The sequence below is a fragment of the Electrophorus electricus genome, chromosome 15 (genome assembly GCF_013358815.1).
Source record: "Electrophorus electricus isolate fEleEle1 chromosome 15, fEleEle1.pri, whole genome shotgun sequence".
NCBI classification, from domain to species: Eukaryota; Metazoa; Chordata; class Actinopteri; order Gymnotiformes; family Gymnotidae; genus Electrophorus; species Electrophorus electricus.
Genome location: NC_049549.1, coordinates 11,471,717 through 11,499,216, shown reverse-complemented (window position 1 = coordinate 11,499,216; position 27,500 = coordinate 11,471,717). Strand labels below are relative to the sequence as shown.

The following is a 27,500-nucleotide window of genomic DNA, read 5'->3' as shown; positions in this document are numbered from 1 at the left end:
GATTTTTTAAGGGAAAGTTTGTCATCATAGCTACAGTAACATTCCAGAATTCTTTCCTTCATGATGTCACCATCATAGTAAAGTGTTCCAGCAGAACAAACCATTGTGATATCACAGATGTGTTAGGCTCTGATGTCTGTGATGAGGTTCTGTATTGTGACATCTCCACCACTGTAAGTCTTGCACTTTGGCTTTAGTCCAGAGGAGCTTCAAAGAGCATCAGAGTGTGCTCCTCTCACAGTAATGTATCACATTAGCCCGGTACTGGAGTATTAGCTAATGCAGCCTGATGGAAATGATACAGTTGGCTGTTACTGCCCATGAGATACCTCACAGCAACTGCCATTATGTGACACCATATCCATCAGGCAGAGGAACAGAATTAAACCTCAGTGTAGAGGGGTTTTTTTCTGCTTGCTTCTTGCACAGATTTATATATTACAGAGTCTATTTGGCACTGTTTATATGAAATTATATTTGTGAATAATAAATTACAGTAATCTAGAGGTAAAATAATCATACAGTTGCGTTTAAATTACCATAATTATGAGATTTCACTTAAATATAGATCACTGTGCCTTTGCCCTGCATTAAGTGTGATTAATGTGGTTGGCTTTTAGAGGCACCTACAGTTCATTGTATAAAACTAGTTCTTTCTTTGTAAGACTAAGCTTTTTAGGCAGTTTAGATGCAGTCCAGTTACCCCAGCTTCCTGCCCTCATACCCGTAGAGCAGTTTAACAGATATAGCACTCCTGACAGTGTCACTGTGTTAGCACAACCAATGTAGCATATAATGTTAGCAATGCAATGTACTTATCATGTGTGCTTAAGTAGTTATAACATTGATTAACCAAATTTTTAAAATATGATTGTCTTATTAACCTGAAATTAGCTTCCTGAGTTCAAACAAGTGCACCTCTCTGCCACTGTCTGCTTCCCTAACTCTTTGTTTTCACTTCACTCTCCATTTCTCCCTCTTTCCTCATTGCCCAATCACAGGACAAGAGCTCCCAGGCCCTGAGCCTGAGCAACGTGGCGGGCGTCTTCTATATCCTGGTGGGCGGCCTGGGCCTTGCCATGCTGGTGGCTCTGGTCGAGTTCTGCTATAAGTCGCGGGCCGAGGCCAAGCGCATGCAGCTGGAATCAGCAGAACTGAATTTTAGCCCCGCCCCCAGCCCAACGCACAGCGCACAGAACTTAGCCACTTATAGAGAGGGCTACAACGTGTACGGCTCCGATGGCGTGAAAATTTAGGGGTAGGAACTAGGGCTCCCGGTACGGCTGGTCGGGGGGGGGGGGGGGGGGGGGGGGGGGGGGGGGGAGAGGCAGGTGTAGGGCAGGCCGCCTCTGCCTCGTCTGCCGTGTCCTGGTGTCTCTCTCTGAGCTGCGGCAGACGTTTGTGATGTGAGGCAGCTTCTTAGCTTCCATTGTGCTGCTCTTCCGCTTCACTTTGGCTTAATAGTTTGGTTTGTCTTGTTGTTTCTGTCATGTTGGGGTTTTGTTCATTTCATGTTGCTCCTCTGGAGCTGCCTTAAGTGAACGTTTATTATTATTGTTATTACTATTATTGTTGTTGTTGTTATTGTTGTTATTCTTTTGTTTGTTTGTTTGTTTAATCACAGAATGTGGTTTGATGTCTTGCACTGCAGTGGATGATGGGTGTGCTGTTGGCTTGCCAGTCTTAGACCCCTGCTTTTCTGTCTGACATGCATTCTTCACAAGAAAGACTTTACAGGCAGTTCAATCAAATTGCCATTAAACAATTTCAAACAGTGTAATTTTTTTATTTATCCTAGTGCACTATTCTTTATAACTTTTCACACTGCTCTTTATAGGCTAAATATTCAATAGATAAAGCATGTGTGTGTGTATGTGTGTGTGTGTGTGTGTGTGTGTGTGTGTGTGTGTGTGTGTGTGTGTGTATATATATAATTTCAGTTTGTACTGGACAAACTGGAACAAGTACAAGTAAAGCATAATACAAGTAAAGCATAAAGCATTATAGATCTCAAAATGTTGGTTTCATTATGCTTTATTGTTCCACATTTATAGCTGTTCTTTGTTTATTTACTTTCTTTTCAATTACTTCAAAAAACCAATCTATAATGCTTTATTTAAACTTGATAAAGTGGGGTTTTGATCTTGGAATATGAACATATCTCAGATGTAAATAAATCATTATAATCTGCACACTTTATACCAATAATCGGCCCTCTGGGTCAATGACATATTACGTTTGCATAGTGATAGCCGTGATAAAAGTTTTTAGTTCTTTTAATAACATTCCCAGTGTTATTAAAAGAACTTTTTAATAACAATGCTAATGATCCCCTAATTTGCCTTTTTCATTAAAAATTAAACTACCGCATATCTACTTTATTAGCAACCTGTGACATATTTTAGAAAGTTATTACGTGTAGGACAAATCTATATCAAAGGAAACGGCAAGAGCAAGCCTGGGCAGAAAGAACAGCGCATGTCCCACAGCACACACTGCATTGTGGATAATACAGCAATGTGTATAAAACATTTCAGTCAAGACATCAGACAAGTTTGAACTACATATCAATGGTTGGGAGATTGTGAGAAGGTGCTTTGTCTGTACACCGGTGTGTTATGTGTCTGAGAATAGCGGTAATGTAACCAAAAGATGAAATAATTTTTGCATAATTTACATTTTTGGGTACAAGTGCATTGTTCTGAAATCTAAAATGGATCCAGTAATTGTATCGTTATAAACATTTAATCAACACTTCAATATTCCTTTGATAATTTATGTCCAAAAATTGCATTATTTTTAGGCATTGTACTTCATAATTTTGGATTTTTTTGTAAATTATTTATCCTAGAGAGTCTACTTTTTCAAACCATTTTGCCCAGTTTTATTTAGTTTTTTCTTTAAAAATTGATCTAAAGTGTCAAATTAAGAAACTATGGCATTATCAAAATATTTTAAAATAAACTAAAATTAACTATTTTATTTTAATATATCGTATGAACCATTACACTGAATGATATTTCTGTGCTTTAAAACCTAATGAAACCTCATATACAGTACTATTTCTGTAATTCAGACTGGATTAAAAGAATATACTATATTTTATCTAACAGATGATTTACACATACTTCTCTTCAAATTTAAAAAAAAAATTAAAAAACTCAAAGCATGAATCACATAACATCATTGACTATTGTAGCATAGACTACTTATCCAGTTTAGTGGTTTTTCTGGAACATAGTTTTATGCCAGCCAACCTTACACAGAGAGCTGCATGTATGTGATAGAAATACAGATATCTAGCAGAGCTGAACATTTGAAATGTCCTCGATCTTTGCTGTGGCCTGCAGTCTGTTATTTTGTTCAAAATCTGTTCCATTATTTAATGTATGTGCAATGTAGTTCCCACATCACTGTCTCTGTATCATTTAAATATTCTATGAACATTTCAGAGAAGCCTCAGTGTGTTCTGACTTCACCTCTCGTCCCACCTCCCTCTAGCTCACCTTCACGGAAGCCATGAGAAACAAGGCCCGGCTGTCAATCACCGGTAGCCTAAGAGGAATGGGCGTGTCCTAAAGCCAGACTGCCCTAAGACCATGCACTCTGGCCCCTCCCTCTGCCATGGCCCTGCTTTTGCTGTGGTCTCCTCTGAGCTCCCATAGAAACCAAAATCTCACTCTGTGCCTTACACCATGCTCCTCCTACGGACTACCCCACCACAGGACGCCATGCTTCCGGCCTGCCCACCAGGACTACAAACCCCAGACCTCCAGCTCAAAAAAAAAAACCCTACAGTGAACGCTGGTTTAATTCCTCAAACATCAAACTCAGAGAATCTGTGAAGTAAAGTGAAAGAAAATTTTAAACTGACAGCATGAACTGATGGCACCAGACAGGCAAAATGGACTTTAAAAGAAAACAAAAATAAAAGACACTACACCACGATGCCCAGGCATGGGCGGAGACAATGGGTCATCAGGATTCTTGGCGCCTTAATGTGACATAATCGCAGATACACCTCCCACAGAAAAAAAATGCTTTGAAGACCAGAAAACTGTAAACTTGAAACAGACTGTAAATTTCCTGTCTTCTCCACATCACTGTTTCAAATGAACAACATGCTTTCTTTAACTTCTGACCTCTTTGGCTGTAGACTCCCAAGAACAAATAATGCAGAAATTAGATAGAATATGCCATTAGCAAACTCCACCAGTGTCAGCTAGCTGACTTGAGTGACATCATTTTGTTTATTTATAACAGAAAAAAAAAAATGCAGTCACATGACTCATGACCACGGTAGTCACTAATTGATAATTTAATGAATAATTATCCGAGTAAATATGTACATTCTGGGGAAATTGTCAAGGAAACAGAACACAAGGCAAACATAAATACTGCTTTTTAAATGGATGTAAATAACTCTAGAGAAACTGAACCCAACTGTTTTTGTAAACCATCTTAGGTAATAATTCATCGCAATAATGAATATAGGAGAACACAACTTGTAATTAAGAAATCTTTTTTATGCATACATATAGAAAGAAATGAGTATATAGAATTATAGCGATGTGAACTAAAATAGCACCACTATAAGTAAGACCATGACATCCGTTCCGTTAACATTTTGTTTTGATAACTAAAGTAAGCCGTTGTGTACATGTCTTTGACTTAAATGAATGTTGACAGAGTTCACACACACACACACACACACACTCCCTCACCACTAGGGGACTGGTCACAGACAAACAGACCTGCATTTCTCATTATCTTGATCACTTACAATTAGTGTTTTTCATTAGTGTGTTTTTGTTTTGTTTTTTGGAGGTTTTAGCTTGTTGGTTTGTTTTTCTCTTTGTACTCACCATTCAAGAAAATAAAGGACAATTTTTATGATAATACACAATTTGCAATCACCCCCCCCCCCCCCCCCCCCCCCCCCCTTCTCCCAATACCAGGACAGTGGAGCCGAGATCCTACTGTTAGTGATAAGGCAGGTGAGCTGGATATTTGAATAACTCGGCATTGCAGTTCCTTTACTGGTGGGTCAAACTGCAGATGGAGACTGATATGGTGCCTGACTGGTTTTGAATATTTGTCCTAGTTTGTGTATAATAGAGAGCAAGAGATTCTCTATTCTCTCAAGAAGGCAAGCCAAAAAAGTCTTTAGATTAAAGCCATTAAGGCCATAAAGAGTTCTTAAATTTAACCAGATAGTTTAAAAGAAAAACACAGAAATCAATCAGAGGCTCTCCTTCCTCCCTCGGTCTTTCTTTCATACTATTTTATTCCACAAGTGGAAATAATTTTTTAAAAGACTTCATCGGTGCTGTGAAATTGTATTTATTTATTCCCATATTTCACCCACTAGCTGCCTTTTAGTGACTTTTTATTAGCTTCTCCCAGGCCTTCAAGCTCTTCATTAGAGCGCTGCCTCAAACGCAAAGCTCTGCATTATCATGGAAAGCCTGGAACAAAAGAGCCAGCTGATAACAGTGACTAAGCGGTTTAGTGAGACATAACACCTGGAGTTGATAACAGTGACTAAGCGGTTTAGTGTGATGTAACACTTGGAGTTGATAACAGTGACTAGGGGGTTTAGGGTGATGCAAGACCTGGAGGGCTCCATGCATATACATTTAAAAGAAATGGCTTTTGTTGTTGGTTGTTTGTTTGGAGGGTTTTTGCTGCTAGAGTTTTCTTTTTTATTGTCTTAATTTGAAATGCATTTATGCAAACAATAGAGTTCAAGATCCAATTACTTGGAATCAAACTAATTGAATATTAATATGGTATGCTAAAATTACTTGTTGAATGGAAAAATCAAAGGCTATTTTTTAATATCTCTAATTTTGGTTTCTTGTATATCTGTTTTAGACACTAAAACAAGATATTAGCTAGTGCTAATACTTTTAAACATAAATTTGAGGTTTGTGTGGATACTTCAGTTATTAAATAAGCTTACTTGTTTTAAAATTATTGTTTCTCACATCTCACATCTATTGTTTTCTTAGATCTGACAAATTTACAAAAACATACATAGACAAGTAGGCTAAATAACCCAGGTTAGAAAGCGTATAAACTAAAGAATATTAATATCAAAACCAAGGGTAGGATATGTGATTAGCTGTTGGAAGACATGACGTTTTAGTCTGCATTTGAAGACAGTGAGAGATTTCATCATCTGGATGTGAAGACAGAGGTGGAGAAAGGTAAGGAGACTTGTCTTCAATTTGTTTGGAGGATTGGGGGACAGTCCAGGCCATAACTGAATTTTGAAGGACTAGGTGTATCAGGATTGGCCACTGCCATCAGGTAAGGAGACTGGTTCACCTCTGTAGGCATGCAACAGCCATAGGAAACCAGTAGAGAACATTATGGGATTATAGGAACGCAGCAGTGAGGTGACATGAATTTCAGAAGGTTGGAGCCAATTCATACTACTTCATTCTGGTTCAGGTGCAAGGGCCTGATGGCACACATAGGACGAACAGCCAACAGTGAGTTGGATTAGTCCAGTCTCAGAATGATAAGGCACTGAACAAGCACCTGGTTGGCCTCTCTAAAGAGAAATGGTTGAATCCTCTAGATGTTGTTATTTAGAAGAGCGTCTGATAGAGGTCATATCTATTCATTCCAAGTTACCTGGAAACAACGGTAAGAAACTCAAAACACTTTATACAAAAACACTGACTCCAAGATTGGAGAAGGTGAACAAGAGGATCTAATGGTTTAACAATGTCAAAGGCAGCAGAGAGGTCACGAAGAATCAGGACCGATAACAGTTTTGCTGCTATAAAAGCAGTTTCTGTGGAGTGCACCAGTGTAAGGCCAGTCTAGTTGAAATCCTGGAGCTGGTTCTGTGTGAAAACACAGACAACTGATTTTTGAGAGTGTATCAGAATTTTATTATAAGAAGAAAGGACAGATACTTGCTGATGTCAGAGCAGCATTTGATATTTATATGTAGACACACACACACACACATATATACACACACACACACACACACACACATACACACACACACACACACACACACACACACACAAACACACATACACACACACACATACACACACACACATATACACACACACACATACACACACACACACATACACACACACACACACACACACACACACACAGACACACACATACATACACACATATACACACACATACATATACACACACACATATATGAAATGAGAAAACTCTTACAGTTGCACGAGCAACCACCCAAGTCAACATGCCTGTATAACCCACTCTGAAGACTATTTCAGCCTCAAAATCCTGGTTCAGCAAGCACGGCTCATAGGCAGTACCACTGTGTTCATATCAAAAGAATCCAAATAAAGCCAGTCAGTGAATCGCAATACCATACAGGCATTACTAACTGCATGACACCATGTGGATGCTCAATTCTCTAAAATTCCTCCCTCCTGGATATAAACTAATAATGTTCTCAAGATTCTCTCAATACTTTCAGAATCTTGAAATGAATTATAACAAACACTTTTACATTTGAAGTAACATTTCACTAAGCATTTTTCAGTCTCTGGGAAGGCAGATACAATAGGTGTGCTCCCTTAAAGTGCAGGCACTGTGATGGAGACTGTGACTCTCTGAAGGGGAGGATGGTGTGATTGTAACTAAGGGTAAATGGGTACTGTATCTGCTATGCCAGAGATCTGGCTCTTTGGTCTGGTGGTCACAGCTCATGTTTACCTCCTGTTGGTCCTGGGTAGGGTGTATGCCTCCAGCCTTTGTTACAGTGGGACATCATGACTCCAATGCCATGTGGCAAAGCATTACAAGCCAGCCTCACTGGAAGAGGTGTGTTCTAGTGGATTAGGACAGTGTCTGGTGTCTTGGCTTCTTTGAGTGCATGCTCCTTTGTTCTTCATCTTGACTGGAGAAGTTCAGTCAGGAGTTGCAGCACCCTTGACAGGTTGGGCGAGAATCTGTTAAAATAGTTCACAAACACCAGAAAAGATGTTTGCTGTGAAATATCCTGGGGTTGTGGAGCCTTCAACACAGCATGGATCTTCTCATGGAACTTGTGCAGCCCATTAACATCAATGATGTGTCCACAATAAATGACACTGCATGTCAGGAAATCACATTTGCCTCTTCTTGCTTGGAGTCTTAACTCTTCCAGAGCATTCTCAGATTTTCCAGGTGTTCTTTATATGTAGCACCTCTGAAAATAATGTCATCACGGTATAACTGTGTGTGCTGAAGCCCTTGCATCACCTGGTCCATGGCCAGTTGCCATATATCTGGTGCCTGATGTGGAACTGGCAATGTTCAGACAACTTTTTGAACTCAGCCACATAAGCCATTATGGTCTCTCCCTTATTCTGATTGTATTTCTGAAATGGAAAGTGCTCTGTGTTTAGCAATGGTTTGGGAGATTATGTGTCCTGCGTGACCAGGTTTATCTAGAGCTGTCAAGCTACCCACAAGGCTATAAGCCTTTCCTCCCATTGCACTAAGCAGTGTGGGAACATTGTTCAGTTGCATTCGCAGCAAAGAACTGCTCAGCCCTTTCAGTATATGTTCCCCAAACCTCTTATGAAACTATTAACTGCATCAAGCTGGCCTGTGTTCTTCATGCTAGTTGAATGCTACTCACGCTGATAAAGGAGTTCTGCTCTTTTCTTCTGAATTCGCTGCTAAGTATGTCTGTATGATTTAATTATATCTGTATTACTTACTTAGCCATTGATATTGTCATATCATTTTTATCCTTGTTGCCGCTGTTGTGTCCTTTATGTAACTGAACAAAATACACACATGGAAAACTGTTTAGCATGAAACAGTTTCCTACTGAACAAGGTGGGTAAAGAAATCTGGATAAAACTAATTGCGATTATACCGTACAGGCATTACGAGTCACACGACACCACGTGGATGCTCAATATTATACAGCTTGATCCTCATCATTCTTACATTTTAGGATTATTTTATTTAAGGCCTCATTAACTTTTTGCGATCTCATCATCATCAAATATTGTACAAAGAGGCTTGACATCATAAGAAGAAATAGTAGATACCAAACCATAGATAGACATAGTGTTTTTTGGCTCAAAGGACAACAGGAATTTATATCAAACCCCCTCGGACCTGGAGTGAGAAATATCACAACACCTTTGTTTCCATCAGAAACATCATCATGCAATCTATTCAATCCCAATAACAAATATTACTCAGACCAGAGATCAAAGGCCAGGATTCCATGCAAACTTTCTGCAAATATTATGCACATTTATGAAAATTCTGAAGAAGAAAAAAAATGCAAGTGTTTCCATCCACCACAGTTATGCAAAGAAACTTTAGATAACTATGTTTATTGGTAAAATATTGTGTATGAGTGCTGTTTACCAGTGTATGCAACGAAATGAGCAAGACAATTGGGAGATTTATTTCTCATCTTTTTATGGCCATGTTTCTTGCAGCTCAGAGATGCCAGTCAGTATGAAAAATGGCCCACCTCATAAGGCCTGAAACCTCTGTGCCACCCCTATGATATCCACCCTGTGTCTGGGAATGCAAAGGCAACGGACAATTCAGGGGGAACATTGTGTTTAGCCATTTTCCACCAAGCTTTCGATTAGGCATTTTAGAATGTCAAAAGCAAGGTTGAAAAAGCTATGCACCATGATGGGACCATCTGTAAGGCCAATTGTCTCCAGCCACTGGCCACCTGTGCCAACTGACAAGAGCATTGCAATTGAGTTATACAAGCTGGCGACCTGCGTGGAGTATATGGGTTATGTGTGAAACATTTGGCATAAGCATAACACAAGTTCATGTTGCCTGTTCACTGTATGCTGAGCAATAAGAATAAATTAATCTAATGAAATAGTACATCGTGTTACCGGGTGTGGCAGAGGCGCAGAAAGGAGCACCGCTTGGTCCGATCAGGTGAAATGGAATCGTGACTTTTGGCACAATACATCGTCTTTTATTCAAAATACCTTTTTCCATCACCAGTTTTCACATTTATTTAGTGATGATTTAACATTTCCACCTCATTTCAGGGTAAAACACATTTTCTTTTTGCATTATTTTGGTATAATTATTTGAAATTCAGGCTTTTACATTTTACATTTCAAAATTTGCAAAAAAGCAGTGGAGAAAAATTCTCTAGAGACTTGCAGAATGCTCAGACATGCAGCCATCACTGACAGAAGTGTAACACTAGCACTAGGAGAGACTTATTCTCTCTGGCCAGTTAATACTTTTACACATGTTAATGACAACTTCAGTGCTGTGTTGTTTTCCCTTATAAAGAGAGAGAGAAAGACATTAGCTATCATCTCTCTGCTATCATACAGCTGTTAGCATTTGTCATGCTACATTGTACATGGCCAAGGTTTGCTTAGGCCTGAGGATGGCAACACTTAGACAACCTCTGGGGTAAGTCAGCTACAAAGCACATTCATAACTGGTCATTATCACACTGGGGAACAATATGTCTGGGGAAAAAAAACAAAACAACATTTACAAAGGAAAGGTATTTTTATTACACACTCCTAATAAATGTTAATGGCCAAGTGCACAAAATGTCTAGAGAAACATTTATGACCAGAAAACAATTTTATTTGGGAAAAAAAAAAACTACCACATCAAAGTTACATTAAAACTTTGATGTGGAAGAAATAAATCCGTCACTGGACAAATATTTACGTTTGTAAATAAGTTTTACCGAGTGGCAATAAACTTGATATGAAAATCCAACCATATATATAAAAATGATTTTTATTTGAAAGGAGATATTTGCGAGAGTGAACATCTGCAGCAAGTTGTTCGAGTTCTCTCAGCCAAGAACGAGCCCAGGTGTGGTAGGTTGGGGAAAGTGAGGAATAAAGTACAGTACAGGTTGCAGCAAGTGCAGGAGGAAGATAGAGGGGTAGTGTGTGCAGAGAAAGTGAAGAAGGAGAGGGTGAAAGATAGCAAGTGGTGATCTGAGAGGTGGAGGTTTGTTACTGTGCTACAGGTCTGAGAAAGGATCAAAAGATGATAGCGGTGTAAGGAGGCAAGAAGACTGCAGCTCGTTATCAAAGAGAAAGAGAAGGGTTGGGAGCCTGGTTACGCTTCCTTTTTCCGTCTGCTGCTAAATCAGTCCTCAATCCTTGTGCCTGACAGTATAGAGAAATTTGAGGTTTTATTTTTTGTTTCTGTGTGCAAAGCACAGTAGAACAGTGAATGCCAGAGGCCACATGAGAACATGCACACTAAGGTGCAGTTTCCACCAATTTATTTACTTATTTTTTATATACTTATTTTAAGTAAAATGAACATGGATCTGGCTTCACAGAAGGGATGTAAATGCAGAACCAGTCAGCAAACTCCTACATTAAGCCACCCGCTAGGACGGGTCTTTGGTACTCAGCGCACGTAGCTAACCTTGCTAATGTGGATATTTTTTAAGTTACAGTGCTCACTCATGACTGATCAAGAGTGCCAGAGCTGAGTCTCCAAAGGTTTTAGAGAATTCATTATCAGTGCAAATACTGAGTCTCAGGTTCTTCCTATTCAAATCACTCGTTAACTGGAGTACTCACCTGTGTCTTCTGCCTTACTAAATAGTGTCCCAAAAGGGATGAATCATTAACAACTGTATTGCATAAGGAGTGAACTATGAGGCTTCTACAATAAGCCATTTTTCAGTATCCCAGCATGCTGACTCACTCTGTTGGCAAGGAGAAATGTTTCCCATGCCAAGAAAACCAGGCTGAACATGTGCTGTATACATTTTATACCATGATCATAGGAAAAAGTAGCTGGAACACTTTGCTCAGAATTATACAGCTCTACACTGGAAGAGGCTAATGTAACTTGCTAGCTGGTTAGCTAATTCAATGGTTGGCCTCCTTGTAGACATCCTACCAAAAAGGATTTTCCACCTAACTTGCTAGCAAACATGCCATGGCAGGGGTGAGCCTGTACTGCAGCATTGACACTATATGCTGCTTTAGCAACGTATAACTGCAACATGCATGAGCAAAATTTGTAACAATGATAAAGAAGAAAGTGCCTGGCAATACGGTAGTAAACATTTATGCATCTGACTGTGAACAGTAGAAAAGTGACCAAATATTTTGTCAAGATTTTTAAAAATTCTTTTATATTCAAAATGTTGCTTGCAGAGCTTGTTTCACACTTCTGACAAGGTACCCCACACCACCTGCATTTCAATGACAGTTTCAAGAACACTTTTAGAGAAGACTATCATTTTCATCATTTTTCATAATTTTTTTAATTCATATTGTTCATTCATTCACTCATTCATATCTATCACTGCAACATGACCTGGAGACAAGTTAGGGAGAGTTAAGGTGGTGGTGGTTAGTTTGAGGGGAATCATCTTGCTTATTCATGGTTATTAGGTTCTGTGACACATATTGCATGTGTACTTTGTGTCATGCAGTGTTGGCCAGAACCTGTGCCCCTAGGCAGAAAATCTTGCCGATTTCTCTCACATTACTTTTTAACCTAGTTTTTCCCCTGGTAAACTTTTTTTTCTTTAAGGAAAAGACTTAAAATATACTCCAAGTAGTGAAATTTCCAAGAAAGCTAGACATTTTCTTAAGCTCATTGAATACTTAATTGTAATGTTTTCCAGTAGTCTGATTATTTGTTTTGACCCTTGTTAATATTCTGTTGTACAATATGTACACCATAAAGACCTACAAAAATATTCATATTTTCATTATTAAAAACACAAAGAAATTCAATAAATACAACTGCAGTTGTGGTATAATTGAATAAGCTGAATTCTGACTGTAGTTAATTAATTCCAATTCTTATCTATGCAGCTTGTGGTTAGCAGAAGGCATGATGGGTCTCAGCATGGTTCAGTCTTGCTCTTTAATGAGCAACACCCTACACCATCAGCAGTGACTGTTATTCAGGTGATGTTAACAGGCCTTAAAGCCAGTGCTGAGCTGAGTGGAGGACATGATCTCTAAGGAGCGTACGACACGGTTCTAGACTGTCAGACAGTGAGCATGTGTGAGCAGTTTTTCCTGAACACCAACTGCTCTTTGTGTTCTGCTCTCTTAGCACATTCTGGCCAAGAGAGGGAGCCTGAGTCTTCAGACTCTGCCAGATACATGAAAGGAATTGCACGAAGTTCATCTCCACTGTTCTTTTTTCAGTATAAACAAACATCCACACTCATTTAATTTTTTTCCCCTCTGAATAACAAAAACACCATTATAATCACATGAGATATATTTTTTGATTACTTACTGATACACAATTGTAATAAATAATAAACCTAAAACCGATCACAAAGCATGGTTTTGCCATATTTGATAAATAATTTTATTTAAGGAAGTAGTAAATGTTATTTAATGTTAAAATATCTACCCTTCATATACAAAGAGTACAAGGTGAGTAGCTAATAGATCATAAGACAACTCGAATATAGTTACATTATTTTAAAGTGTAGCTTACACACCTGATTCACTTTGCATAAGTAATTGTTAATTAACACCACCCCTGATTGTCAACCAAGGTGAAATCAAAAATACATAGTATATGCTATCATGACACGATTGTGTTCTATTGGACACCTGATTGGTTGGTTGAGTATGTTCTATGGTTGAACCACCAATGGTGGTTCCATTACCACACTGGTGAATATTACTGGCATGTGTTTTACTTGTATCATTAAAAAGACAAAATACTATATTTAAACAATGTCATATGTATTATGTTACATATACCACGCACTGGCCTGCTCATTAGGACCTCATCCTCACAGAACAACACAGTCAGTCTCATTTCTTTGTTCTGTGTTTTAGAATTACCATGACGAGTACATTTACTGTGAACAATGTTACACAGCTTATTTACAACCACATTAAGATACATTTCTCTAAGGACACAAGACCTTCATCTAACCTGACACTGATACACATCTTACAATGACACCTACACCCACGATTTATTAAAACACCACACTCTCCACAAAACAACACTCTTTGCTACGTTTAACAATTCCTAAATTATCTTAAAAAATAAAACCACAATTAAAAAAATAAATACATTAATAAAATGAAAGGTGGTAATTGCCACAGTATTTTCAAGAGGCCCATTCCCACTGAGAGCATGGCTCCACATTGCATGGGGACCCCACAATAAAGATTGCTCTCTGTAATGTTGCACCAGAATGTCTCCAAGGCTACGTTCACAGAGCAAGCAAAAGTGGCCCAAATCCAACATTTTCATCCACATGTGACACAGATTTGATTGGATGGCAGTATGAACAGCATGTTCAATTCCAATTTCATATGCGTTTGCAACTCACTTTCATATGTGGTATTGGAATCCGATACGCGGCAACGCATCTCAGCCTGAATAGCAAGATCGGATATCTCAACTTTAGACCAACATTCAACATTCCTGACGAATTTCATGCTGCTAGTAAGCAAAGCTGGACAACACCAGTGGCAGGACAGTGAGGTAACAGACCTTAAAAATTTGGGGTGATGTTTCTGTACATACAAGATTAGAAGGCACTTATTGCAACCGCTCTCACGATCATTTCTGAATTTGCAGTGGCCTCCACTGCAGACTACCATGACCATTAACTTTATGGTCAGGGCTGTTAGTGTTGACTTCATTCTGACTGACCTCTGAAGGAGTGTGCTACAAAACGCATTCTTTTGCAAATGCAGTTCAATTTAGAATTTAGATCACATTAAAAATATATTGTGAACAGCTAAAAAAAAAAACAAAAAAAAAAAAAAACAGGTTTGGTTAGAAAATTGAGTTTGGGCCACTTTTACCTGATGAGTGAACGTAGCCGAAGGGAAATACACTCACTAACGTAGCGCATCAGTAATCAAGGAATTGATCCATGTTCGATGACAGTAGGCCAGAATTCTTAGATGGGAAACAGCTATTCCTCAGGGGAGTTGCATTTATATCATAAGAAGGGAAAGAAATGGTTATAACAGAGCTGGGAGACATGAAGTTAAATCAATATATAATTTATAATGTCACACATTTACCTTAACAACCATTTTAACTTTTATTTTTTAAATCCATTTTTGTTACTTTTAAAGCCCAATTGCCAGCAACAACCCAAAAATACTAGTAAAGAAATTCCAGTAAAACGCTCGTAAAATGTAATACAAATGCAAATTCCAAAGTTTGAGCAACAATCGTGGTAAACAGTGGCGGTTCTGTCGGGGGCTGGCGGAGGCCAGTGGCAACAAGCCTGCACCCACCACGCCCTTCCCCCAAAACAAGGGGCGCGTTACCTCACTCTCGCGAACACACGGGACAAAGTGGCATACCGAAGTAAGAAGCACTTTCCGGTTAGACCCTTTTAGCTGGTGGACTGAGTTTCTCACGTGGAGCAGAAAGCGTTTCCCTGCTTAGTGATGCACACTAAAAGTATAGAAAGGGAAGCAAAGAAGATAAAGGGGAGTCAAAGCTGCCAGATTAAGTGTTATGCTCGTTTTAGAATTCTGACAGTCATGCATGTTAGCTTTACTGAGAACGTGTGGCATCACAAAGTACGTTATATGCGAATATGTATAACTTTAACTAGCTAACTAAGCTGAAAGACAATAAATAACATTGTTAACAGGGCAAAGACCCTGAAAGATGATAAATTTGTTGATCCGTTTATATGAAACATAGGAAAATATAGAATATAGTGAAAATATAACTGAAAACTGCATAAATAAACTGTTGAATTATATCAACATTGACTTTTTCCTCTTAATGCCCACAGTGCACATTTAGGTAGAAAGTAACTGGCCCCTCCAACATAGCCACTGGCCCCGGCCTGCCGCCCTTTTCAAAGGGCCTACAACAGTCACTGGCGGTAAATGGTGCTGTAGATGGTGGAGTAAATGCAATTCATTGCCAATTACCCATTTGGCTTCTCAAAATAAAAAATGTAAATGCAAAAAGAACTGCTGACGCTGACTCATGTCACTAACCCACCCAAGTCAAACGCTGACTCATGTCACTAACCCACCCAAGTCAAACGCTGACTCATGTCACTAACCCACCCAAGTCAAACGCTGACTCATGTCACTAACCCACCCAAGTCAAACGCTGACTCATGTCACTAACCCACCCAAGTCAAACGCTGACTCATGTCACTAACCCACCCAAGTCAAACGCTGACTCATGTCACTAACCCAACCAAGTCAAACGCTGACTCATGTCACTAACCCACCCAAGCTAAGAAAATAAGACTTATGTTATATATTTATTTAACATCTCCCTATACCACTGACTCACACCCCCCCCCCCCCCCCCCCAACAGTATAAACTGCAATGCGATAGTTACTTCTGTCACAATAATGCCACAGATGTTGGTCGACATATCATGTCTCCAATTCTGCTGGCTGGTGCTTAGCCTTTAATATCACAGTGCCCAGAAACCTAGCAGACTGTAGTACATGATCAGAACTGTCACATGACCAAACATAGCAACATGAGGTCTGTGTGTGATTTGTAATACGAGTATGGCTCTGTTTTTGGAGAGTTAGAAAGAACTGCAGGATCATGAAGCAGTGGGAGTGGATCAGGGCCCCGGGGCAGCTCCCATGCAACAGGACAGAATATAGTCATGTCTCTCTCTCCAACACACACACACGCACACACACGCGCGCGCACACGCACGCGCGCGCACACACACGCGCGCGCACACACGCGCGCACACGCGCACACACACACGCGCGCACACACACACGCGCGCGCGCACACGCGCGCGCACGCGCACACACACACGCACACGCACACGCGCACGCACACGCGCACGCACACGCGCACGCACACGCGCACACACACGCGCACACACACGCGCACACACACGCGCACACACACGCGCACACACACGCGCACACACACGCGCACACACACGCGCACACACACGCACACACACACGCACACACACACGCACACACACACGCACACACACACGCACACACACACGCACACACACACGCACACACACACGCACACACACACGCACACACACGCACACGAGAAATCCACGACTGAATACACCGCTCTCACACACGCACGGGGATCAGACTACATGAAGTCAGCCTGATTGACAACTTTGACAAATTTTCAGTGTTGGGGCCTGAATATGAGCATAAAGAGCAAGTAATGTGTCAGTCAAACAACTGCAATGTGTCGTAGTAGCATCTTGAAAGCCCCACAACACCTCACAAAGGTCTAGCATGTGTGACAACTCCTACAATAAGTGTTCCTTGGCACCCTTGATTGACAATTTCTTGACCTTTTGACAAAAACATCCAGTAAGCTGTTCCCAGCATTATAGACAAGCAAAACCTTCTCGATCACTGATCATCAAATTTCATTTGTCCAGCTTTCCAACTCCCATCATGATCAGACATGCTCATCATTTTAACCCCCAGCTTCATCAGTTGCACTGTCTGCCTCTCGTGCTTTATGCTCTGGCCACACACACACCGAGCTGCTACCGTGGGCTCTCTACTGGAGTACTTGTCAAAGGTGAACTATAATCCATAGTATCTGTCCATCTGGCAATGCTGGTTTGAAGATATTTTGTGACTAACAGCTCTGCTGGTGCTCCAACACAACAGGACACACTGAGGGAAAACTTTGTTCTCAGAGATGGGCTGTAACCCTGTATGGGAATAGAGACTCAAACTGAAGCTCAGTCTTGCTTTAAGAGATGCACCCCAACCCTGGAAAGTTCAGCTCAGATCTTAATCAAGCACACCTATTTCTTAACATTCAGATGGTCCTAAGGACCTGAACAACAACTCTGCAGGGCGGTAGATCTCCAGGAGCAGGGCTGAGACCCGCTGATCTAGGCTCATGAGTTTAGCGTCATCTGTTGGCCATCCTTATGCAGCTGCAGTCTCTCTTTTTCCACTTGGAGGCGCTCTCGCTCGATCTGCAACCTGCCCGACTCAAACCTGAAGAACTGCAGCCTCTCTTTCTCCAGCAGGAGGCGCTCCTTCTCCAGCTTCAGCTTCTCGGCCTCCAAATCCACCAATGCTGGCCAGGCCGGCTTTGTGTCTTTCTCCGCCTCCAGGGAGGACGAAGAGGGCACAGAAGAGGTGGTGGGTGTGGTCGCAGAGGTGGAGGAGGCGGGGCTTTGCTGCGGCAGCGCTGACTGGTGCACGAGCAGTCGAAGTCGTTCCCGCTCCATGTCCAGGCGCTCTTTTTCCAGCTGCAGGCGCTCCCGCTCCATCTCGGCCTGACGGAGCCGCTTCTTCTCCACCAGGAGGCGCTCCTTCTCCACCTGCAGCCGCTCTGACTCCACTTGGAGCCTGTGCTTCTCCAGGTCCAACCTCTGCCTCTCTAGCACCACCAGCAGGCTGGTGCTGTCGCCCGCAGACAGGCCTATCGCTGCACCTCCCGCATCAGGTGTAGCGGGCGTACCCGGCACGCCAGGGCCCAAATCACGAGCCGAGGGCAGGCAAGGAAGGGGCTTCGAGGAGCTCAGCACGCCAAACTCGTCGATGTGAGCAAAGTCATCTGGGCCGTGACCATCCCCATCCACATCGGGCAGGATGGAGGGGAAGCAGTCTTCCTCATCCTCCTCTCCCTCACCCTCCACCTCACCCATCATGTTTTCATCGACACCTCCACCCAGCTGAAGAGAAACAGAACGCACGCAAGTGAGCAGTTATGTTCACCTTCCCACCCTCAAACGTCAGCTTCATAAACAAACAAATCGCATCTTGTAAGACAGGAACATGCATGCCACATATTAAAACTATTTATTTTGGACCTTCAATTACCAATAGACAACCAAACCAAAAACCTCTACCTTGTAGAGTACATTTTGAATAATACACCTGAACCTATCAATAATGCTGTGTATTGTGGCTAACGGGAACAGCAGGTGTGTGGCTGCTAAGGGCCGACGGCAGGACGGCTGGAGGTGAGCTGCTCTTCCTCAAATCCAAACTCATCAGAGGGAAATCAACACAATTTGAATCTCCCACTACAGAAGGTCTGGAGAAGGTTATGATGGAAAAGTAAATGTCCTTACACAAACTATCAAATGTTTAGTGTTTAGAAAACACCAGACACTTAGAAAAAAATTGCTGCATTAGTTAGCAATCTAGCCAACAGTTTTGCGCCCTGACTGATCTCATGTTGAAACGCACATGTGTATGTGCACGCATCACTGCAGTAGATACGTAGCTAGGTATTTACTGCACTCGTCAGATAACTAGGTATTAAGTGCACTAGTTAGGGAACTAGCTACTTATTTAGCGCAGTAGTCAGGTAACATTTACATTTACGGCATTTAGCTGATGCTTTTATCCAAAGCGACTTACAATTACGACCGAGTACAATTTTTTGAGCAACTGAGGGTTAAGGGTCTTGCTCAGGGGCCCAACACTAGCAACTTGGCAGCAGTGGGACTTGAAGTGGGACCTGGCAACCTTCTGACTACTAGTCAAGTACCTTATCCACTGAGCTACCAGAGGTACCTAGGTATTTGGTGCAGTGATCAGGTAGCTAGGTATTTAGCGCAGGTGTGAGGTAACTAGCTACTTATTTATTGCAGTAGTCAGGTAACTAGATATTAAGAGCAGTAGACATTAACCAGAGGTTTTGGAAATAGTTTAGCTTAACATTCTAACTTGCTGGCTTGTAAAGTGTTTGTGACAATGTTAATGGTGATGAATATTATTAAATTAGCATGTTCCACTTTGCCCACTGCAGAAAAAAAATGCTGCTCAAGATTTGCAAACAAGACCAACGATTAGTAAGCAACCAGGCATATTTATGAGCTAGCTAGCTATGCAACTCAAAAGATCACACATATTTTAACAGACCAACAATTTCTCAGATGCTTCAGTCAAGTTATGGCATAGTTCATTATCTTAAAGTTTCCCTCGGGCGGGGGGGGAAAGTATGATCTTTTTATTCTACACTTCCTTAAGAGATTTAAGCATTAGATAGATTTCTCTTGACAATTGTGTGCAGTGAAGGCAGACTAGTAAAAGTAAAAAGTAGAAACTACAAATCTTTTGGAATGTAGAATACCTGGAAAATCTAGTCGTATTCAGCAGTTACCTTTGTCAAACACATTTTTTGAGTTTGTCATAGCCATCAATATTGGAAACATCACTGCAAACCAATGAAGAAAGCCAAATTATTATGAACATTTTAAAAGCCAAGCGCGCGCGCGCTCTCTCCCTCTCCCTCGTTTACTGTGTGTGTGTGTGTGCGCATTCTCGTTGTAGTACTACATTGTAAAATGACCTTGAATGTGAGAAAGGATGCATATTAATTAAACTATTATTAATACTATTAGGTCAACAAGGGGTTTAAACAGTTTAAATGAGCCCTATATGTTAGTTTCTGTATGTCACACATAGTACACAACCACACACGCGCTGGACGTTCCACACATCACCTACATTATATCCAACTGCCTCTGTGTCCTCCATCTTAATGCCCCCAGCAGACTCGCCGCTCTCGCCTGGATCGGGCAGGTCCTGCCAGTAACCGGCCGGGTCCTTGGGAAAGCCTCCGGGGTCGTGCGCGGGGTCGTTCGTGGGGTCGGCGGCGCCGAGCGAGGCCTCGTTGTCAGGCGAGCAGGGCTCGTAGTGGGCGAGTCGCGCGCGCAGCTCCTTCCGCTTCATCAGCGTGCGCCAGTCCAGGTAGCGGCGCTTCACCTCTCCGGCTGTGCGCAGCTCGCCCTCGCCCAGGGCGTTGACGCACGCCGCCACCTCGTCCCACGCCCGCCGCTTCAGCTCATTCACGGCTGTGTTCTGCTGCCGTGAGAAGAGGATGTCACGACGGCGCTGGATCTCACGGATAAGTGTCTGCGTCTCCCGCACGCTGTAGTTGCTCTTCCGCTTCCTCTTCAGTTGCTTCATCTGCAGAAAGTCCATGACGTAGGCAGCGGTGAGGAAGACCACCTGGATGACCGAGGCTGCGAGGAGGAGACAGGTTCTACCACTACGCAGGAGACATGGAGCTCTGGAGTTGGTGTGAAAATAAAATGATGAACACTCCCAAAAAAGTTCCTCTTTGGGTCCTACTTCAAACAAAAAAATACAGTATTATGTTACACAAGAAAAAAATAAAGACTTCTCTGTTGAGGATAGCAAGAGTGATGCACACACTTACATTATATAATGTATAAATACACACCTTTTCGTGAAAAATAGCTCCGAGGTGATAAACTAAGAGCAATATGACTGATAAATCACATAAAATAAATATCACATGTACAATAGTAAATGCCAAGATTCTAACAAATTAAGCATGACCTTTAGCTTCGTTGACCCTTTTCAAGTACAAATTATTACATGAAACCTTGATGGCGGAGATTTAACTTAATTTCGCTATTGGCTAATATTAACAACAATATGCAGTGCGCGGCCATAACGCTATACTTCGAACCGAACGATCTGTCTAGTATACATGACTCAGACTCATTGGGTGCTTGGTCTCTTGTTTCAGTTAAATAAAATCAAATGAAATGTTTCATGATTTGTGAACTGGATCTTAGTGTTGTTGGTGCTGTGTGTGCGTGGCTCCAATCTCATGCTAGGTTATCGCTAACGTTCAGCTTTATAAGCGTCTGGCATTTCTCGCAAAAATGTGATTCCCCGACAAGAACAGCTCATAAGGAAGACTGCTTGCGAGTCAAGAAACAAAGCAACCTGTAAGTTACATTTACGCTTAAAACGACTAAACACGAGTATTTTATGCACTCACCGCAACGCTGATATCTGTGAAGCTGTTACTACAAAAAAATTTAATCACACTACTAAGGCCACGTTCAATAGTAAACGTTTCACACTCTTGCAGCCAGACATGCCGTTTACAGATCGGACTTTGGCGATGTGATGCCCAGCTGGCTCACGTTAGCGGCGCTCTATAAAACTTAGCTCTAGCTGACGGTAGGACGTCAGACATGGCCCCCGATTTGCTATTGGCTGAAATCTCGTGTCGTTTCTACAACCGCCCAAGCACGCTTAACCACGTGATCCCTCCCGGAGGCAAATGCTTCCGGATTGGATTTTTGCGTGAGTGGCTGTGCGCGGGAGAATGTTGTTGCTGAATCGTTTTGCATTTCAGCATCAAAAACGGAAAGTTATAGGACATGTAGTGGAACAGGGTTCTTGTACGCGCGTGAGAATTTCACCTTTGTACTTAATCGCGTAGCATCTGGAAGAGGTGGCATTTATCTGCACCTGACCAAGCCCTGCTGAAGTTACGTACTGCTGATCTATTTAAAGCTACATCGCTTTGATGTTCGTTGCATTACTGTGTTTCTCCTAAAATACTGCAAACCAGACAACTGAATCCTGGATCGGAGTCCCCTCCACACCTCTCCGCCGTCATGGAAGGCGTGCGCTGGGCGTTCCGCTACGGCTCGTGGTCTCCCGCACGTTCTGATTGGTTACTCGCTGCCAGATGCGTTCAGCGCGAGGAGAAAGAACGGATTGGACAGTTCGTGTTCGCCAAAGATGCCAAATCAGCAATGGTAGCTGAACAGAATTGCACTGATTTCATTCCAGACGTCTAGAGTTCTGCATAGTTGGTCCCGCAGACCTCGTTTCAGTATAAAAACTCAGGGTTATAGCAATCATGAACAATAATGTTAATAAGGTCCCATCTTATATTGTTATATTGAATTAAGTTTGTGTGTGTGTGTGTGTGTGTGTGTGTGTGTGTGTGTATAGGCTGGCCGCTTGCTTATTAGGAAGCTGGTATGTGAAAAGATGGGTTTTGCATGGGATGGCTTTCGTTTAGAGAGGACACCCCGAGGAAAACCGTACCTGGCCCACCCCTTACCTGCCCCAGACTCCGCCTTTGGGCACACCCACTGGAGTTTCAACGTGTCCCACCAGGGCAACTACGCCGTGCTGGCTGCTGAACCTGGGCGTCAGGTGGGTGTGGACGTGATGAAGACTACCAGGCCAGGTGAATATCAAAGATAAGGATAATCAGCCAGTTTACAAACGGAGATTAAAGGGCCTGTATATTTTTCATTGATGTCCACTTTCAACATTTTTGTGGTTTTATGTTCATAATTAATTTTTAGAAGTCCCAATTATAGTAATATTTACATATTACTTAAACAATTCTTTATTGGAATAAAGCAAGGAAAATGTAGATTTCCATGATCAGGGTCCAGTATGTTCTACTGGACAGTGGGTGGTTTCTCCTTGTTTTTGTTTCATTCATTGCAATTGTTCACTCATAGAATTTTCTCTTATGTAATTTTTATGCACTTTGCTGCCATTGTACATCCTGGATTAACCCTTATATACAGTATATAACATAAATAATGACAGTTATGATGAAAATAGGGATAAAATAAAATGCTATTTTATTTCTGTAGATCCTTCCAGGTATAAAAACAGGTTCTGTACTAGGACAAGTTAAAGATTTTTTCTTTTTCATTTTTTTTCTTTCCTTTTTGTGGTCAAGACTAAATCCTGTTATAGACCAGTGAGTTTCCCTGGGTTAAATATTTGTGTCCTAATCCAGGGCCAGATAAGGACTTGTAAACAGGGCCCTAGAACTGGCCTCTATTTTTACTTATGAACAAGTGTAGTTGTAATAATGGCCACCAGGTGTCTCTAGTGCTTCACATATTTCTTCTCTGTTTACCCCATCCATGCTTGTAGACCAATTTGGACCCAATTTAAGGACCATCAGTGCAAACCACCAGAACACTGTTAAAAACAATAATATTCTCAAACATAAAAATGTTTTTCAGGTATTTACCAAATTGGAACCAAAGGCTGGTGCTTAGAAATTGAGGCGGGGACTTGTTTTTATTGATTGTTCTCACTGTATTTGTGTGCATGTGTGTTTTTTGAGTTTAGGCAGCAGCTCTGTGAAGGAATTTTTCCACCTCATGACACGTCAATTCACGGCGCTGGAGTGGAGTAGGATCCAATCAGCCGGATCAAGCTGGGACCAACTGGACATGTTCTACCGGCACTGGGTAACCGTGGCAACTGCATCCTAGTGTAGCAGCACATCCTTGTAAGCATAGACCAAGTGCTGCGAAGATGAGACTGCAAACGCACACCACACATACATGGACACCCTAAAACCTCACACGTATGGGTTCATAAATAAACCAAACTACACAAATATACATACAAACCTCAACACACAAAGCTGTTTAACTGTGCAGTATTTTTTGTGTGTGTGGCTGAGGATGAGGTCTGCTGATTATTCCAATGCTGATCATTGTTGCCATGGTAATGTTATATTATCACTCTCAGACATGACTCAGTTATAGGAGTCTGTTGTCATCTCAAAACTCTCAAACACACATACACACACCTCTGAATCCATAAGAAAAACAAACAACTTATACTTGGGTGCCAGCTGATTAGTCCTTTCTTCTGTCTGTCAAGACTCTGAAGGAGAGTTTCATCAAGGCGATTGGTACAGGGCTGGGCTTCAACCTCCAGAGGGTGGAGTTTCATGTCGCCCCCAATGAGATGCAAGAGGGGCAGGTTTACTGGCAGACCAGAATGTACCTGGATGAGGAAGAAGAGGAGGGCTGGACATTTGAGGTGTGTGCGTGCACACGAGCGTGTGTGGAGAGAGCAAGAGATGTAGAAGAGTAGGAAAATTTAAGAGGTGATTAATGAGGCCTGGTAGAAGAGAGAAGATGGAGGAGATGTACAAACATCTTCTGTTATCTTTAATGGCATGTGGTAGACATGTATGTGGGGTGGGTGTGGTATTTAGATTCACCCATCTCTCTCTCTCTCTCTCTCTCTCTCTCTCTCTCTCTCTATCCCTCCCTCCATCGGTCTGTATAAATGACACAAACAGAGCTTCCCTCTCACTCTTGCATGAGAAAAACACGACCGGTAGCAGAAGCCCCAACATCCACTCCGAATATCATAGTGTGTTCCCAGCTGTTCCTAATCCTGCCTCTGAAACACACCCCAGTGTTGGCAGTGTTGAATGATGGAAGGAAGCCTTTTGCACTTAGCAGTCTGCAGTGAATAGCAGAAGTGGAGGGAAAACCAAGCAAGAATGCTGCTGCACCGAGCAGGTGGAAGTTGGATGGCTTTGTCCTTCGGTGACCCTTTGCACATTTGTTTGTTTTAGTTATTTTTGCCGTCAACAATATCGATCAGTTCCAGTCATCATGGGTCACACTCAGAACTGTACTGGCCTGTTTGCATGGCACAGTTCAGGGGTGCGTGGCACCATGAGATGTATTTCCATTTTATGCAAAATATTTGTGTTTGATTTGAGACACTACAAAAATCCATGTACTGCACAGTATAGTATGTAGTGTTTGTTATAAGAATATGGTTTATGGTTTATCGTGTGCAATTTGAGTCAGAACCATTCGGTGTAATTCCTGTTCTTGTGTCATAAGTCATTGAACCAATCGTCTGAGCTAAAGACCATCAAGTGAAGCAATAGAATCTTTAATAAAAATAGATTTACCTCCAAAGATAAAATGTTTTAATAAAAATTAAAACTGTTATGGTGCTGTTCTTCACAGGAATGTTTATTGGATAAACATCATCATGTTGCCGTAGCACTGGGAAAGCCAGAGAATCCCACCACCAATGTGAGTTAATCTACCTAAATCAGTTCAAACACTTTCCTGGACCCAGTTTAAGCCGAAGTCTAGACAAAAAAAAAATTAAAAAAAAAATTAAGACTCATGATTCATGACTGTAATTGGAATTTAGTCTGAAACTGGACTTAATCCATGTCTGAGAAACCACTCCCCAGTGTTATTACAGATGTCACAACAACTCTTGGCCTCACACAGGATGCTGGGATTTCTTCTTGGACCACACCGCCGAAATTCACTCTACTAAGCTTCAGTGACCTGATCTCAGGAGCTACGCCCCTCTCAGATGAAGACCCCGCTTACTGGGAAAGCTTTCAGAGAAAACAGGAAGCCCCTGTCCGACAGAGTGAAATACAGTGACTCCTCCAAGCCAGCAGAGACACCAGAGAATCACATTAGCTGTGCCTAAAGTTCATTTGAGCTGTGCCTAAAGTTCATTTGAAGTCACACTTTGAACAAACTGATTGAACTGAGTTCAGCTTCAGTAAAAACAGGAGTGAAAGCAGAACTTCTCACGTCTTTATTTAATTTTGTAAATGTCCTGAATCCCTTACTTTCAATGCTGCTTACCCTCTCTCTCTCTCCCTCTCTCTCTCCCTCTCTCTCTCCCTCTCTCTCTCTCTCTCTCTCTCTCCCTCTCTCTCTCTCTCTCTCTCTCTCTCCCTCTCTCCCTCTCTCCCTTGTTACACTGTCTCCCTCTCTGCTGCTTCCTCTTCCACTCCATCTGCTGCAGTCTATTTTTAACAGTAGATATTAAGCGGGCCATTAGGGCTGTGCATTTGAAAGACATTGCTCTTAAAAATCCACCCCCATCTATTTCTCTCCCTCTCTCTCTCTCTCTCTCTCTCTGTCCCCATCCTTTCAACTCTTTCTCTGTCCCTGATGTCTCTGTGTCTCTTTTTCTCAATTGCAAAGCATAAAGAAAACCGGAACAAAATGATCACTCCCAGTCTGTTTTCCCCCTTGTCTCATGCTCTCTCCCTGTCTCCCCCGTCTCTCCCGCTGCTTCTCCTTCTCTGTCCACGTCCCTCTGTTCTCTCTCTTTCACCTCCACGTTCTCTCAAGCTCCTTTTGACATTTAAGCAGAAAAGAACACATTCTCCCCCGCCGGTTCGCGAGAGCGTTTACTCACAGCGCTCGCTGTCTGGACAGCGCCGGAGATGAATTTGTGGAGATAAACCAGGTCAGCGTAGGAATAGCCCAGCTTGGTCTCGCACTGACAGGAAGACCTTATCTGAGAGAAACACACTCAGGCTCTCTTTACCCAACACGTTACCGATACAGCACCGCATCTTCACTTTTAAGACCCAACAGGACAGGTGTGGCTGTGTTTGTTCGGAGGGTGTAATTGTGAGTAATTACCTGTATTGTACTTGGAGTAGGATGATGCGTGGTCTCTTTGACAGGAAGCATTTCCAAGGTCATAGTGAACATAGGTTATGAAGGTCTCATGAGAGGAGGAACCCAGAAAGGTTTGACCTCTTTAGGTAACAGACCTGCCCAATGTTGAATACCTATTCCAGGGTGTGTGTGTGTGTGTGTGTGTGTGTGAGTGTGTGAGTGTGTGTGTGTGTGTGTGAGTGTGAGTGTGAGTGTGTGTGTGTGTGTGTGTGTGTGTGTGTGTGTGTGTGAGTGTGAGTGTGAGTGATGTGTAAAGGTTTTGGACATCAAGCACATGGACTTGATTTTGAGTTGCTTTCTAGGTAAAGCTAAACTTACAAGTGATATGGACGAGGCATCTACCATTATATTAGTCTGAGGGGGATGGTGCTTCCTTTTCCTCAGTTTCCTTTCTTACTGTGGTAATCAGAGAAACTGAGCTCTCTTCAGAGCCAACATGTTGCTCTGATACAGTCAGGCGGTCTAATCAGAGATGCTAGGCCCAAAGTAATATCCAGAG

The 27,500-nt window shown here is 41.9% G+C and overlaps 3 protein-coding genes across 4 annotated transcripts in view; 2 read left to right on the top strand and 1 right to left on the bottom strand.

The window, feature by feature from the left end:
• Positions 1–3,662, top strand: part of gria4a (glutamate receptor, ionotropic, AMPA 4a) — an 84,009-nt gene extending 80,347 nt beyond the window's left edge. For both annotated transcript variants that reach the window (XM_035534155.1, XM_035534154.1), the window contains exons 15-16: positions 1,002–1,258; positions 3,502–3,662. In XM_035534155.1, the coding sequence (XP_035390048.1) occupies positions 1,002–1,256 (255 nt within the window). In that variant the 3' untranslated portion in view covers positions 1,257–1,258; positions 3,502–3,662. The remainder of the gene's footprint in view (positions 1–1,001; positions 1,259–3,501) is intronic.
• A 13,299-nt stretch (positions 3,663–16,961) lies between these two features.
• On the bottom strand, positions 16,962–21,824 carry msantd4 (Myb/SANT-like DNA-binding domain containing 4 with coiled-coils). The gene is made up of 3 exons (XM_027012132.2): positions 21,742–21,824; positions 20,433–21,055; positions 16,962–18,646 (listed from the first exon to the last, which is right to left on the bottom strand). The coding sequence occupies exons 2-3, from the start codon at positions 20,907–20,909 to the stop codon at positions 17,861–17,863; spliced, it is 1,263 nt and encodes a 420-aa protein (XP_026867933.2). The 5' UTR covers positions 20,910–21,055; positions 21,742–21,824; the 3' UTR covers positions 16,962–17,860.
• A 210-nt stretch (positions 21,825–22,034) lies between these two features.
• Positions 22,035–26,198, top strand: aasdhppt (aminoadipate-semialdehyde dehydrogenase-phosphopantetheinyl transferase). The gene is made up of 6 exons (XM_027012133.2): positions 22,035–22,513; positions 22,713–22,953; positions 23,865–23,986; positions 24,408–24,569; positions 25,523–25,591; positions 25,799–26,198. Exons 1-6 carry the CDS (start codon positions 22,370–22,372, stop codon positions 25,958–25,960), a joined length of 900 nt encoding a protein of 299 aa, XP_026867934.2. The 5' UTR covers positions 22,035–22,369; the 3' UTR covers positions 25,961–26,198.
• The last annotated feature ends 1,302 nt before the right edge of the window (positions 26,199–27,500 follow it).